The sequence below is a fragment of the Loxodonta africana genome, chromosome 1, assembly GCF_030014295.1.
Source record: "Loxodonta africana isolate mLoxAfr1 chromosome 1, mLoxAfr1.hap2, whole genome shotgun sequence".
NCBI lineage: Eukaryota > Metazoa > Chordata > Mammalia > Proboscidea > Elephantidae > Loxodonta > Loxodonta africana.
This window is the reverse complement of record NC_087342.1, coordinates 55,988,125-56,002,293: the sequence shown is the minus strand read 5'-3', so window position 1 is coordinate 56,002,293 and position 14,169 is coordinate 55,988,125. Positions and strand designations below refer to the sequence as shown.

Below are 14,169 nucleotides of genomic sequence, written 5' to 3'. Positions count from 1 at the left end.
TATTGCTGGACTTGTACAACTGTCTCTTACCTCAGCAAATAATGTTGGTAACAAACACATTCTCTGTATTTATTTATTTAATACTCATACAGGCTTGTCCCTGGGTGGTACAGTTAACCCACTCGGCTGCAACTCCCAAAAGATTTTTCAAGTCCACATGGAGATGCCTCAGAAGAAAGGCCTGGTGATCTACATGTACTTCCAAAAAATCAGCCATTGAAAACCCTATGTAGGACAGCTGTACTCTGACAGGCATGGGGCCACCACGGGTCAGAGTCCACTTGAGGGCAACAGTTTTTTTTATTTTGTTTTTTCATATAGGGTTTACTATGTTCCAGGACTTTATGTCAACTCATATGATCCTCATAAAACCCTACTTGTAGAAACCATCATTACCCTCATTTTACAGATGAAACCTGAGCTCAAGACCCCACAGGTTGTAAATGACGGCCAGGAGTCATGCACACACGCTCTGGCTCTGCCCGTTTTATTTCCACCTTATGCCAAACCCTGGTGCCCTAGTGGTTAAGAACTATGGCCGCTTACCAAAAGATTGGCAGTTTGAATCCACCAGGTGCTCCTTGGAAACCCTATGGGGACAGTTTTACTCTGCCCTATAGGATTGCTATGAGTGGGAATCTACTCGAGGGCAATGGGTTTGGTTTGGTTTTTCATGGCAAGCTGCTTATCTCTTGCTCTGTGTGCACAGCGCCATCTCTGACAAGTGGCCCGGCCTCTTGTGTACTGTAAACTTGACTCATCTCCACCCCGAACCTGTTAGTGTACTTGCCTGGGTCCTGACAAAACCTCTGCTCAGAAGGAGCCTGTCAGCGTTGATAGCAACACCCCCTTTTGTCTCTTGGCCCTCCCCAGGCCGCTGCCAGGCACCCCGAGCACCCAGTGTCCTCTGTTTCTTTCTTCTAACTCCCTGAGGTCAGCCTCCTCCCCACATTGCTACACACAAGCTTTTATGGTGTCTGGCTCTCTCCACGTGTCCCGCCCCTCTGCCGGTTGTTACAAGTTGTTTTAAACTCAGGGGATCAGGTTCTCCACCCGTGTGTTGAAAGAAGCAGATCATGTGCCACATTGGGCTGAGGGCTGTAGAGATGAACATGACAGGACTCCTGCCCTATGTACAGACCTTGCGCTAGAGAACAGGAACCGTGCCTTTCAGCTTTGGGACCCCCTGTCCCCCGCACCAAGTGGGCATAAAGTGGGCACTCAATGAATAATCACTCACCTATTTGGCAAATGTTTATTGAGGGCCTACTACCTTCCACGCAGGATATGGTGGGAAACCAGGGGCGCAGAGTCCCGACGGCTCCCTGGTGAGGGCCCGGAAAGGGAGCTGGGGACGGGTGGGGGGACAAAAGAGGAGAAGCGGGGTGGAGGACTCAGGAGGCGGTAGCGCAAGGAGCCAAAGCAAGAGAATGAGAGGCAGGCGTGGCGTCTGGCCAGGGAGACACATCCTGGAGAACTGAGATGTGAGATGCACTTGCCGCAGCCGCTTCGGAGACCCCCAGCTCCACCGTAGCCGTCGCGCACAACAGCGTCTCCGCCCGCCTAGAGCCCGCCTAGCAGGCCAGGCTGTCTGGGAGGGAGGCGCCGGACGGTGCGAGCCGAGGGGGTGGAGTCGGGCTGGGTTCCCCGGCGCGGGGCTGGGGGTGGTGCGCACCGGGAACGGGCGGGGGCGGGGCAGGGCGCTGCGGTGGGGGCGGGGCGAGCGGCGGCCAATGGCGCGCGGCGCTGCGAGGAGGGCGTGGCAGGAAAGCCCCGCCGCTGACAGCCCAACTCGCCAACTCCGCCTTCGTCCCCGCGGGAGCCGGGAGCCCGAGCCGGCCTGGGCCGAGGCTGCCCGCGCCGTGCTGCGGGGGAACATGGCAGCAGAATGAGGAGGCTGGCGCCGGGTCGGGGCCGCCGTCGCGCTGTAGCTTGGGATCCGCTCCCGGCGCGCTCGCAGCCGCATCCTTAGCGGGCCGCCTAGTGGCCGCTGGGTTATTTCATTCCAGCGGAGGGCGAGGGAGAAAGGGGATCCCGCAACTGGGCTGGACCGCTCTCCGGCAGGGGGTACGGGCTGTTGTGGGGGACTCCGCGGTTGGGGAGACGACGCGGGAAAGAGCCGGTCCCGGGCTGCTGCGGCGCGGACGCGGGAATGAGCCGACCATGGAGCGGCCTCGGGGGGGCGCAGGGATCCGGCCGGCTCCGCGGTGGGGGAGCCGCCTGAGCCAGGGCCCCGCGCGGCATCGGGGCTTTGGACGCCCCGTGGGGGTTCCTGCTGCCGCCTCTGGGAAGGACTGGAGCCCCGCGTGGCGGACACCGCAGCGGTCACGGTTCTGAGACGCTAGGAGCCTGCTCTCCTGCAGTTCAGTGCGCCCTCGCAGCCCGGGCGCTTTGCCCAGCACACGGCGACGGAGCTGGCTGGAGGAGCCGGGGGCAGGACTGGTTCCAGGGGGTGTGCGCGCGTGTCTGACTGGAGATCCGAGCAGAAGGAGCACCAGGCGGACCTGAGCAGCCATGCTGCCCGGGGTGGGCGTGTTCGGCACCAGCCTCACGGCCCGTGTCATCATCCCGCTGCTGAAGGACGAGGGCTTCTCGGTGAAGGCGCTGTGGGGTCGCACGCAGGAGGAAGCGGAGGAGCTGGCCAAGGAGATGAGCGTCCCCTTTTACACCTGCCGCATTGATGAGGTGCTCCTGCATCAGGACGTCGATCTGGTTTGCATCAACCTGCCGCCGCCCCTCACTAGGCAGATCGCTGTCAAAACCCTGGGTGAGCGACCCCCTCCTGTATCTTCCCCAGCTTTCTCCCAGTTCCGTCTTTCATCTCTTCCATTCTAGAAGCTTACCTGGTGTCCACCTTCCCAGATCCCACTCGGAGCTCCCTCCCTTCCTTATTCCTGGCCTGGGCCACCCCTGCGGTTCCCTCCGCCCGCCTGGCACCACCCGGACACACTTCCCCCACGTGTGTGGAGAGGTTGGAGGAGGCGTGTGACCCCGGGATGGGGATGAGGGAAGGCTGTTCCAGGTTGAGACTGAGGCGGATCATATGCTGAAGACAGGGGTGTGCTGCTCTGCTGGGGAAGGAAACCGAGTCCCCAGCGGTGTGTGTAGCGCCCGAGTGTGTGCGTGCGTGCGCGCCTGTGAGAGGCGAGTGCGCGCCCAGGAACGCTGAAAAAAGGGCCCTGCACGTGTCTCGGTTTTCCTGGGGCGGTGGAGTACCTGCTGTTTAGCAGCTGTGGCACCCTGCTAGGCTCGTTGATTTCTTTCTGCTGTGAGTTTATTTAGTGTGAGATTAGAGACGCGACAATTGGGTGGAATTATTCTGTCTGAGCTGAAGGCCAGGATGGCGGGAGTGGTTGGATGTTTTCAGAGGGATTGTCGCTTAGCAAAGGCTGGTTTGGTAAAAACCAGGGGAATTTAAGTTTTGTGTGCGGCAGTTTTGGAATTGTCTTCAACACCGATATGGAGTAAAAAAAAAAATAATAATAATAGGTCTTAAATATATAGGGGATGGGCGCAGTAATTCGAAAGGCAGGGATAGGGATGCTTCGTGTTGGAAAAGGCCAAAGTTGCCAGATTCATTTGGAAGAGTGCGATGTTCCTTCCTTAATTCCCTTCAGGAGTAGTTGTGAGGCATGGCGCTGACAGGCGAGTTGGGGATGAGCTAGCTCACAGCCCCTCACCATCCGCCCCCCGCCCGCCCTTGAACAGTCTGAGAGCAGAGTTATCAGCGTCTCTGCCATGCGCAGAGGAACAAGACGTGTTGTTTTTGTCCATCAGCGTTCTCACACATACCTAAAACAATCTCAGGAAGGTAGCTCACTCTTTTCTGTTCTGAGAAAATGTATCCCTGCCCTTGACAGTTGGAGTTTTTATTGGGGAGGAAAGAGATAAAGCTTAGGGCACGGGGTTACACATTAGAGCAGTTAGAAGGGAAGAACTGGGAACAGTAGAGACAGCACCAAGAAACCAACGGTAATTTATGTAATCTTGGAAAGAATGTTTTAATGGCTGTGATTCAGGGTAGATGAAATGTACACTTCCGGATCTATGAACAGAATGTAGAATTCTTTGTCCACAGAAACACCGTCTTTACCAGGCCATTCAGTTATCGGCTCAGATAGGACATCTGACAGCAATTCCTAGTGGAGCTGCTCAAGGCTGTCAGCTTTAACTTTAATTTTATTAAGCTCCTGTCTTTTACAGCCTGGTTTTTTGGCCTTAAATGGAGAGTCATTGGGCTATGGCCGATATTTCTTTTCTGTTTGCTGTAACACACATGTACGGTAGTTAACTTAAGTGCTTACACTGGTTCTGTGCATATCAGGGAGATTATGGCCGTCCTCTAGTATAAATCTATTGGGGCAGTTTGTATAAAACAGGTCCATCTTGAGCCCTGTTTATACTAGAGGGCTTATGACTGGTTCCATCAGAAAAACCTTGCTGTAACATCGCTTCTCCATCCTTTGGCAGCACAGTCCTACAGGTCAGACCCACAGACCCACCAACCCACTTCTGTCTCTCTGCATTTGTCTAGAGATATTTCATATAAGTGGAGTCATGCAGCCCTAATGGCATGTATCCAGAACAGTTAGTGGTGATTAGGGAACAAGGATGTTCCTGTTTTCTGACCATCTCTGATACTTTAGCCATCAAGGCATCTGGGGGCTCTGGCTTCAAGAGACATGACATAATTAGACATTTCTGGATACTTCTTCTGTTCTTAATTAAAAAAAAAAAACTTTATGACTTTTTCCCTTGGCAAGACTAACGTGAGTTAGCGCTTCATAACCAAGTATAGGATGCATAGAAAATAGACTTAGTTTAATAACCATGACTAAGCCATAGGGTTTTTGTTGTTGTTGTTTTTTCATGGTAGGTCTTGAGCATTTTTTTAAAATAATTTTTATTGTGCTTTAAGTGAAAGTTTACAAATCAAGTCTGTCTCTCACACAAAAACCCATATACATCTCGCTACACACTCCCAATTACTCTCCCCCTGATGAGACAGCCTGCTCTCCCCCTCCACTCTCTCTTTTTGTGTCCATTTCTCCAGCTTCTAACCCCCTCCACCCTCTCATCTCGCCTCCAGGCAGGAGATGCCAACATAGTCTCAAGTGTCCACCTGATCCAAGGAGCTCACTCCTCACCAGCATCCCTCTCCAACCCATTGTCCAGTCCAATCCATGTCTGAAGAGTTGGCTTCGGGAATGGTTCCTGTCCTGGGCCAAAGGAAGGTCTGGAGGCCATGACCACCGGGGTCCTTCCAGTCTTAGTCAGACCATTAAGTCTGGTCATATGAGAATTTGGGGTCTGCATCCCACTGTTCTCCTGCTCCCTCCGGTGTTCTCTGTTGTGTTCCCTGTCAGGGCAGTCATAGGTTGTAGCTGGGCACCATCTAGTTCTTCTGGTCTCAGGATGATGTAGTCTGTGGTTCACGTGACCGTTTTCTGTCTCTTGGGCTCGTAATCACCTTGTGTCCTTGGTGTTCTTCATTCTTCTTTGATACAGATGGGTTGAGACCAATTGGTGCATCTTAGATGGCTGCTTGCTAGCGTTTAAGACCCCAGAAGCCACTCTTCAAAGTGGGAAGCAGAATGTTTTCTTAATAGATTTAATTATGCCAATTGACTTAGGTGTCCCCTGAAACCATGGTCCCCAGACCCCTGCCCCTGCTACACTGGCCTTCGAAGCATTCTGTTTACTTAGGAAACTTCTTTGCTTTTGGTTTAGTCCAATTGTGCTGACCTCCCCTGTATTGTGTGCTATCTTTCCCTTCACCTAAAGTAGTTCTGATCTACTATCTAATTAGTGAATACCCTTCTCCCACCATCCCTCCCTCCCCCTATCGTAACCACAAAAGAATATTTTCTTCTCAGTTTAAACTATTTCTCAAGTTCATATAATAGTGGTCTTATACAATATTTGTCCTTTTGCTACTGACTAATTTCACTCAGCATAAGGCCTTCCAGGTTCCTCCATGTTACGAAATGTTTCACAGATTCCTCACTGTTCTTTATCGATGCATAGTATTCCATTGTGTGAATATACCACAATTTATTTATTCATTTATCCGTTGATTGGCACCTTGTTTGCTTCCATCTTTTTGCTATTGTAAACAGTGCTGCAGTAAACATGGGTGTGCATATATCTGTTCGTGTAAAGGCTCATTTCTGTAGGATGTGTTCTAAGGAGCGAGATTGCTGGATCATATGGTAGTTCTATTCCTAGCTTTTTTTTTTTTAATAATTTTTATTGTGCTTTAAGTGAAAGTTTACAAATCAAGTCTATCTGTCATATATAAGCTTATATACACCTTACTACATACTCCCATTTACTCTCCCCCTAATGAGTCAGCCCGCTCCCTCCTTCCAGTCTCTCCTTTCGTGACCGTTTTGCCAGTTTCTAACCCTCTCTACCCTTCCATCTCCCCTCCAGACAGGAGATGACAATACAGTCTCCAGTGTCCACCTGATACAAGTAGCTCACTCTTCATTAGCATCTTTCCCCAACCCATCGTCCAGTCCCTTCCATGTCTGATGAGTAGTCTTCAGGAATGGTTCCTGTCCTGGGCCAACAGATGGTTTGGGGACCATGACTGCCGGGATTCTTCTAGTCTCAGTCAGACCATTAAGTATGGTCTTTTTATGAGAATTTGGGGTCTGCATCCCACTGTTCTCCTGCTCCCTCAGGGGTTCTCTGTTGTGCTCCCTGTCAGGGTAGTCGTCTGTTGTGGCCGGGCACCATCTAGTTCTTCTGGTCTCAGGATGATGTAAGTCTGTAGTTCATGTGGCCCTTTCTGTCTCCTGGGCTCATAGTTATCATGTGACCTTGGTGTTCTTCATTCTCCTTTGATCCAGGTGGGTTGAGACCAATTGACGCATCTTAGATGGCCGCTTGTTAGCATTTAAGACCCCAGACGCCACAGTTCAAAGTGGGATGCAGAATGTTTTCATAATAGAATTTATTTTGCCAATTGACTTAGAAGTCCCCTTAAGCCATAGTCCCCAAACCCCCGCCCTTGCTCCGCTGACCTTCAAAGCATTCAGTTTATCCCGGAAACTTCTTTGCTTTTGGTCCATTCCAGTTGAGCTGACCTTCCGTGTATTGAGTATTGTCCTTCCCTTCACCTAAAGTAGTTCTTATCTACTAACTAATCAGTAAATAACCCTCTCCCACCCTCTCTCCCTCCCCCCTCTTGTAATCACAAAAGAATGTGTTCTTCTCAGTGTATACTATTTCCCAAGAACTTATAATAGTGGTCTTATACAGTATTTGTCCTTTTGCATCTGACTAATTTCACTCAGCGTAATGCCTTCCAGGTGCCTCCATGTTATAAAATGTTTCACAGATTCCTCACTGTTCTTTATCGATGCGTAGTATTCCATTGTGTGAATATACCATAATTTAATTATCCATTCATCCATTGATTGGCACCTTGTTTGCTTCCATCTTTTTGCTATTGTAAACAGTGCTGCAATAAACATGGGTGTGCATATATCTGTTCGTGTAAAGGCTCATTTCTCTAGGATGTATTCCAAGGAGTGGGATTGCTGGATCATATGGTAGTTCTATTCCTAGCTTTTTAAGGACGTGCCAAATCGATTTCCAAAGTGATTGTAACATTTTACATTCCCACCAGCAGTGTATAAGTGTTTCAATCTCTCCACAGCCTCTCCAACATTTATTATTTTGTGTTTTTTGGATTAATGCCAGCCTTGTTGGAGTGAGATACAATCTCATTGTAGTTTTGATCTCCATTTCTCTAATGGCTAATGATCGTGAACATTTCTTCATATATCTGTTAGCTACCTGAATGTCTTCTTTAGTGAAGTGTCTATTCATATCTTTTGCCCATTTTTTAATTGGGTTATTTGTCTTTTTGCAGTTGAGTTTTTGCAGCATCATGTAGATTTTAGAGATCAGGCACTGATCAGAAATGTCGTAGCTAAAAACTTTTTCCCAGTCTGTAGGTAGCCTTTTTACTCTTTTGGTGAAGTCTTTGGATGAGTATAGGTGTTTGATTTTTAGGAGCTCCCAGTTATCTAGTTTTTCTTCTACATTCTTTATAATGTTTTGTATACTGTTTATGCCATGTATTAGGGCTCCTGACATTGTCCCCCTATTTTTTCTTCCATGATCTTTATCGTTTTAGATTTTATATTTAGGTCTTTGATCCATTTTGAGCTTGTTTTTGTGCATGGAGTGAGGTATGGGTCTTGTTTCATTTTTTCGCAGATGGATATCCAGTTATGCCAGCACCATTTGTTAAAAAGACTGTCTTTTCCCCATTTAACTGTTTTGGGGCTGTTGTCAAATATCAACTGCTCATATGTGGATGGATTTATGTCTGGATTCTCAATTCTGTTCCATTGGTCCATGTATCTGTTGTTGTACCAGTACCAGGCTGTTTTGACTACTGTGGCGGTATAATAGGTTCTAAAATCAGGTAAAGTAAGGCCTCCCACTTTGTTCTTCTTTTTCAGTAATGCCTTCTTTATCCGGGGCCTCTTTCCCTTCCATATGAAATTGGTGATTTGTTTCTCCATCTCATTAAAGAATGTCTTTGGGATTTGGATTGGAATTACATTAAATGTATAGATCACTTTTGGTAGAATAGACATTTTTATAATGTGAAGTCTTCCTATCCATGAGCAAGGTTATGTTCCTCCACTTATGTAAGTCTCTTGGTTTCTTGCAGAAGTGTACTGTAGTTTTCTTTGTATAAGTCTTTTCCATCTCTGGTAAGATTTATTCCTAAGTATTTTATCTTCTTGGGGGCTACTGTAAATGGGATTGATTTGGTGATTTCCTCTTCGATGTTCTTTTTGTTGGTGTAGAGGAATCCAACTGATTTTTGTATGTTTATCTTATATCCCGATACTCTGCTGAACTTTTCTATTAGTTTCAGTAGTTTTCTGGAGGATTCCTTAGGGTTTTGTGTGTATAAGATCATGTCATCTGCAAATAGAGATACTTTTTCTACTTCCTTGGCAGTGTGGATGCCCTTTATTTCTTTATCTAGCCTAATTGCTCTGGCTAGGACTTCCAGCACAATGTTGAATAAGAGTGGTGGTAAAGGGCATCCTTGTCTGGTTCCTGATCTCAAGGGGAATGCTTTCAGGCTCTCTCCATTTAGGGTGATGTTAGCTGTTGGCTTTGTATAACTGTCCTTTATTATGTTGAGGAATTTTCCTTCTATTCCCATTTGCTGAGAGTTTTTATCATGAATGGGTGTTGAACTTTGTCAAATGCCTTTTCTACACCAATTGATAAAATCATGTGATTCTTGTCATTTTTTTTATTTATATGATGGATTACATTAATTGTTTTTTTAATGTTGAACCATCCCTGCATACCTGGTATAAATCCCACTTGGTCATGGTGAATTATTTTTTTGATATGTTGTTGAATTCTATTGGCTAGAATTTTGTTGAGGGTTTTTGCATCTACATTCATGAGGCACATAGGTCTATAATTTTCTTTTCTTGTGGTGTCTTTACCTGGTTTTGGCATCAGGGATATGGTGGCTTCATAGGATGAGTTTGGTAGTATTCCATCCTTTTCTATGCTCTGAAATACCTTTAGTAGTAGTGGCGTTAACTCTTCTCTGAAAGTTTGGTAGAACTCTGCAGTGAAGCCGTCCAGACCAGGGCTTTTTTTTTGTTGGGAGTTTTTGATTACCTTTTCAATCTCTTATTTTGTTATGGGTCTATTTACTTGTTCTACCTCTGTGTTAGTTTAGGTAGGTAGTGTGTTTCTAGGAATTCATCCATTTCTTCTAGGTTTTCAAATTTGTTTGAGTATAGTTTTTCATAGTAATCTGATATGATTTTTTTATTTTCATTTGGGTATGTTGTAATATCTCCCCTCTCATTTCTTATTCGGGTTATTTGCTTCCTCTCCTGTTTTTCTTTTGTCAGTTTAGCCAGTGGTTTATCAATTTTGTTGATTATTTCAAAAAACCAGCTTTTGTTCTTGTTATTTCTTTCAATTGTTTTTCTGTTTTCTATTTCATTTAGTTCAGCTCTAATTTTTATTATTTGTTTTCTTCTGGTGCCTGTGGGTTTCTTTTGTTGCTCTCTTTGTATTTGTTCAAGTTGTAGGGATAATTCTTTGATTTTGGCCCTCTCTTCTTTTTGTATGTGTGCATTTATTGGTATAAATTGGCCTCTGAGCACTGCTTTTGCTGTGTCCCAAAGGTTCTAATAGGAAGTGTTTTCATTCTCATTGGATTCTCTGATTTTCTTTATTCCATCCTTAATGAGTCTTTTTTGAGGAGGGTATTGTTCAGTTTCCAAGTGTTTCATTTCTTTTCCCTGCTTTTCCTGTTATTGATTTCTACTTTATAGCTTTATGGTCAGAGAAGATGCTTTGTAATATTTCAATGTTTTGCATTCTGTTAAGGCTTGGTTTATGACCTAATATGTGGTCTATTCTAGAGAATGTTCCATGTGCACTAGAAAAGAAAGTATACTTGGTTGCTGTTAGGTGGAGTGTTCTGTATATGTCTACGAGGTCAAGTTGGTTGATTGAGGCATTTAGATCTTCCGTGTCTTTATTGAGCTTCTTTCTGGATGTCCTGTCCTTCACTGAAAGTGGTGTGTTGAAGTCTCCTACTATTATTGTGGAGCCGTCTATCTCACTTTTCAGTGCTGATAGAGTTTGTTTTATGTATCTTGCAGCCCTGTCATTGGGTGCATAAATATTTAATATGGTTATATCTTCTTGGTGTATTGTCCCTTTTATCATTATATAGTGTCCTTCCTTATCCTTTCTGATGGAATTAACTTTAAAGTCTATTTTGTCAGAAATTAATATGGCCACTCCTGCTCTTTTTTAATTGTTGTTTGCTTGATATATATTTTTCCATCCTTTGAGTTTTAGTTTGTTTGTGTCTCTAAGTCTAAGGTGTGTCTCTTGTAGGCAGCATATAGACGGGTCTTGTTTTTTAATCCATTCTGCCACTCTCTGTCTCTTTATTGGTGCATTTAGTCCATTTACCTTCAGTGTAATTATGGATAGGTATGAATTTAGTGCTCGCATTTTGATGTCTTTTTTTGTGTGTCAACAGTTTCTTTTTCCCACTTGACTTTATGTGCTGAGTAGATTTTCTTTATATATTGTCCTTTCCTCATATTTGTTGTTGTTTATTTTGTTTCTGCTGAGTCTGTATTTTTCCCTTGAATTTTATTTTGATGAGTAGGATAGTTTGTCTCTTTTGTCGTTATCTTCTTGTTTACCCCTATTTTTTAAATTTAAAACTAACTTTCATTTCTTTGTATCGCCGTATCTTTCTCTCCATAGGGAAGGTGTATGATTACATTTCTTAGTCCCTCTTTATGGTTTTAATGTTGTCTTCTTTTATGTAATAACATCGCTGTTACCCTGTTTTGGGCTTTATTTATTTATTTTTTAATCTTGCTTTGTTTTTTGGATTTCTGTGTCTGGGTTGACTTCTGGTTGCTCTGCCCAGTCTTTTAGTCTTGGGTTGATACCTGATATTATTGATTTTCTAACCAGAGAACTCCCTTTAGTATTTCTTATAGTTTTGGTTTGGTTTTTACAAATTCCCTAAACTTGTGTTTATCTGGAAATGTCTTAATTTCACCTTCATATAATAAAATAAAAATAAAAATTATTTTTTAAATTTTATTTAAGGGACAGTTTTGCTGGATATATGATTCTTGGCAGGCATTTTTTTTTCCTTCAATTTTTTAAATATGTCATCCTATGCCTTCTTGCCTGCATAGTTTCTGCTGAGTAGTCTGAGTTTATTCTTATTGTCTCTCCTTTGTAGGTGACTTTTCCTTTATCCCTCGCTTCTCTTATGATTCTCTTTTTACCTTTGGTTTTGGCAAGTTTGATTATAATATGTCTTGGTGACTTTCTTTTAACATCTACCTTATGTGGAGTTCAATGAGCATCTTGGAGAGATATCTTCTCATCTTTCACAATATCAGGGAAGTTTTCTGCCAACAAATTCTTCAACAATTTTCTCTGCATTTTCTGTTATCCCTCCCTGTTCTGGTACTCCAATCACTCGTAGGTTATTTCTCTTGATAGAGTCCCACATGATTCTTAAGGTTTCTTCATTTTTTTTAATTCTTTTATCTGATTTTTCTTCAAATATATTAGTGCCAAGTGATTTATCTTTGAGTTCAGAAATTCTAGCTTCTACTTGCTCAATTCTGCTCCTCTGATTTTCTATTGAGTTGTCTAATTCTGTAATTTTATTGTTAATCTTCTGAATTTCTGATTGCTGTCTATCTATGGATTTTTCCAGCTTATTAAACTTTTCATTATGTTCCTGAATAATCTTTCTAATTTCTTCAGTTGCTTTATCTGTGTGTTCCTTGTCTTGTTCTGCATATTGCCTCATTTCCTTCCTGATGTCTTGAAAGGTTCTGTATATTAAACTTTTGTATTCTGCATCTGGTAATTCCAGGAATGCACTTTCATCTAGAAGATTCCTGGACTCTTTGTTTTGAGATCCTTTTGAGGTGATCATGGTCTGTTTCTTTATGTGACTTGATATTGACTGTTGTCTCCGAGCCATCTATAAGTTATTGCATTAGGTTATGCTTGCTTACTGTGTCATAGCTGCTTGCCTTGTTTTGTTTTGGTATACCCCTATGGGTTGCTTGAGTGAGCTAGCTTGCTTATTTTCCCCTTTGGAGCTCTGGTGTCCTGTCCCCAGCTGGCTAGAGCTGTTATCAGGTATATCAGTCTAGGAGTCCATTCAGTTTTCTTGTATGAATTCAGCTCAGGTTTTCAGGTAGCTGATCATCAAGTGTGTGGTACAGGCTGTGTTCTACAGTCTTAGAAGGACAGGGGTGATTGGTATATATACTGGTATCTGATTGCAGCAGGGGGTCATGCTCTGAATAAGGCAGGGGGCTGAGAACCGACCCCCAAGTGTCTCTGAGGAAAACGCATCTCTGTTCCCTAGGGCGTGCTGGTGGGTGTGTTCTGCAGATGGACCATGGACACCCAAAGTTTTTGGTTGTACGGACTGGGAGGTACCAGTTATCTTTGGACCCCTGTGGCGGGTGTCTGGGTGACCTGAGTGGAGCTACCAGTCCTTAGGTCCCTGATATGGGTAGGTGAGGACCTTGTTTAATAGACAAAGCAATGTCAAACGTCAAACACCCACCTCTCCACTGCACAGCTGAAATGGTTGGTGTTTGCCAACAAGGGCCTATTCTCCCAAAATGGGCCCATACAGGTCCATGCAGAAGAGAAAGGTGCTCAAGGTCCACAGACAGTTTATGCCTGGATAGGAGCTGCCTCTGTCCTGAGCTCCCACAGTTAATGGAGCTAGTAAATTATCTTCTCCCCACAGTTGCAATTTTTTTCCTTCCCTAAAGCCAGGAGGATGGCTGTAGGTGCTCACCAGGGTCTATCTCAGGCCCAGGGATTCAGCCGCTGAAGCCTGCTTGGGGGCTGGTGGGGGGCACGGTAAAATATACTCAAGTACTTAGCTTTTGCCGGGAGCGCTGTTCTCCTCAGGTTCTGGAGGTGTGGGTAGGCTGTGTGGCTGGCTACTTCTCCCTGAGGAAACTGTAGCCGAATGCTAGTACCAGCCCACCACCACCGCCGCCGCCACCGCCGCTCAGGGAGTGGTGCCTGCGAGGGTCCCCCGATTCAGGTCCGGTAACTCCTCTCTGCTTCTGAACGGTCCCTTCCTCCCCCGCCCCCTCAGTTCGTTGTCTAAGCTTGCCTTTGATGCTCAGGGCTCCCAGCTTGTCACAAATATACTGGTTTCACTTGTTTTTTTGGGTCTTTGTTGTAAGGAGGGCTCACCAGAAGCGTCTGTCTATTCTGCCATCTTGGCTCCGCCTTTGCTCTTGAGCATTTTTAAAACTGCTTTTGCAAGTAATTTTAACTGGTCTGTGATTATAGAAAACATGGTGGCATTGGATTTAGATTTGGCTGGGCTTTAGTGTCATTCTAGATTTCACCTTGGTCACTGGAAAATTCCTGAAGAGGCTCTTCTTCGCACTGTACCCTGCAGTGCACAGCGGGGTTGTTGCTTTGGTTTGCTTTGCAGTCGTGGTTAGAAGTTCACCGCACAAATGCAGAAAGTGAAACCCCAAACAGTTATCAGGCTAGTATGGCCATTGGGGGTTTATGTATACTAGTGTTTGCTTGGAATTGAAATGGGCCAAT

The 14,169-nt window shown here is 45.1% G+C and overlaps 1 protein-coding gene across 1 annotated transcript in view; it reads left to right on the top strand.

Moving 5' to 3' along the window:
• The first annotated feature begins 2,254 nt into the window (after positions 1 to 2,254).
• GFOD1 (Gfo/Idh/MocA-like oxidoreductase domain containing 1) overlaps positions 2,255 to 14,169 on the top strand; it is a 150,198-nt gene continuing 138,283 nt past the window's right edge. Inside the window, exon 1 of the mRNA XM_003416462.4 lies at positions 2,255 to 2,767. Within this exon, the coding sequence (XP_003416510.1) occupies positions 2,515 to 2,767 (253 nt within the window). The 5' untranslated portion in view covers positions 2,255 to 2,514. The remainder of the gene's footprint in view (positions 2,768 to 14,169) is intronic.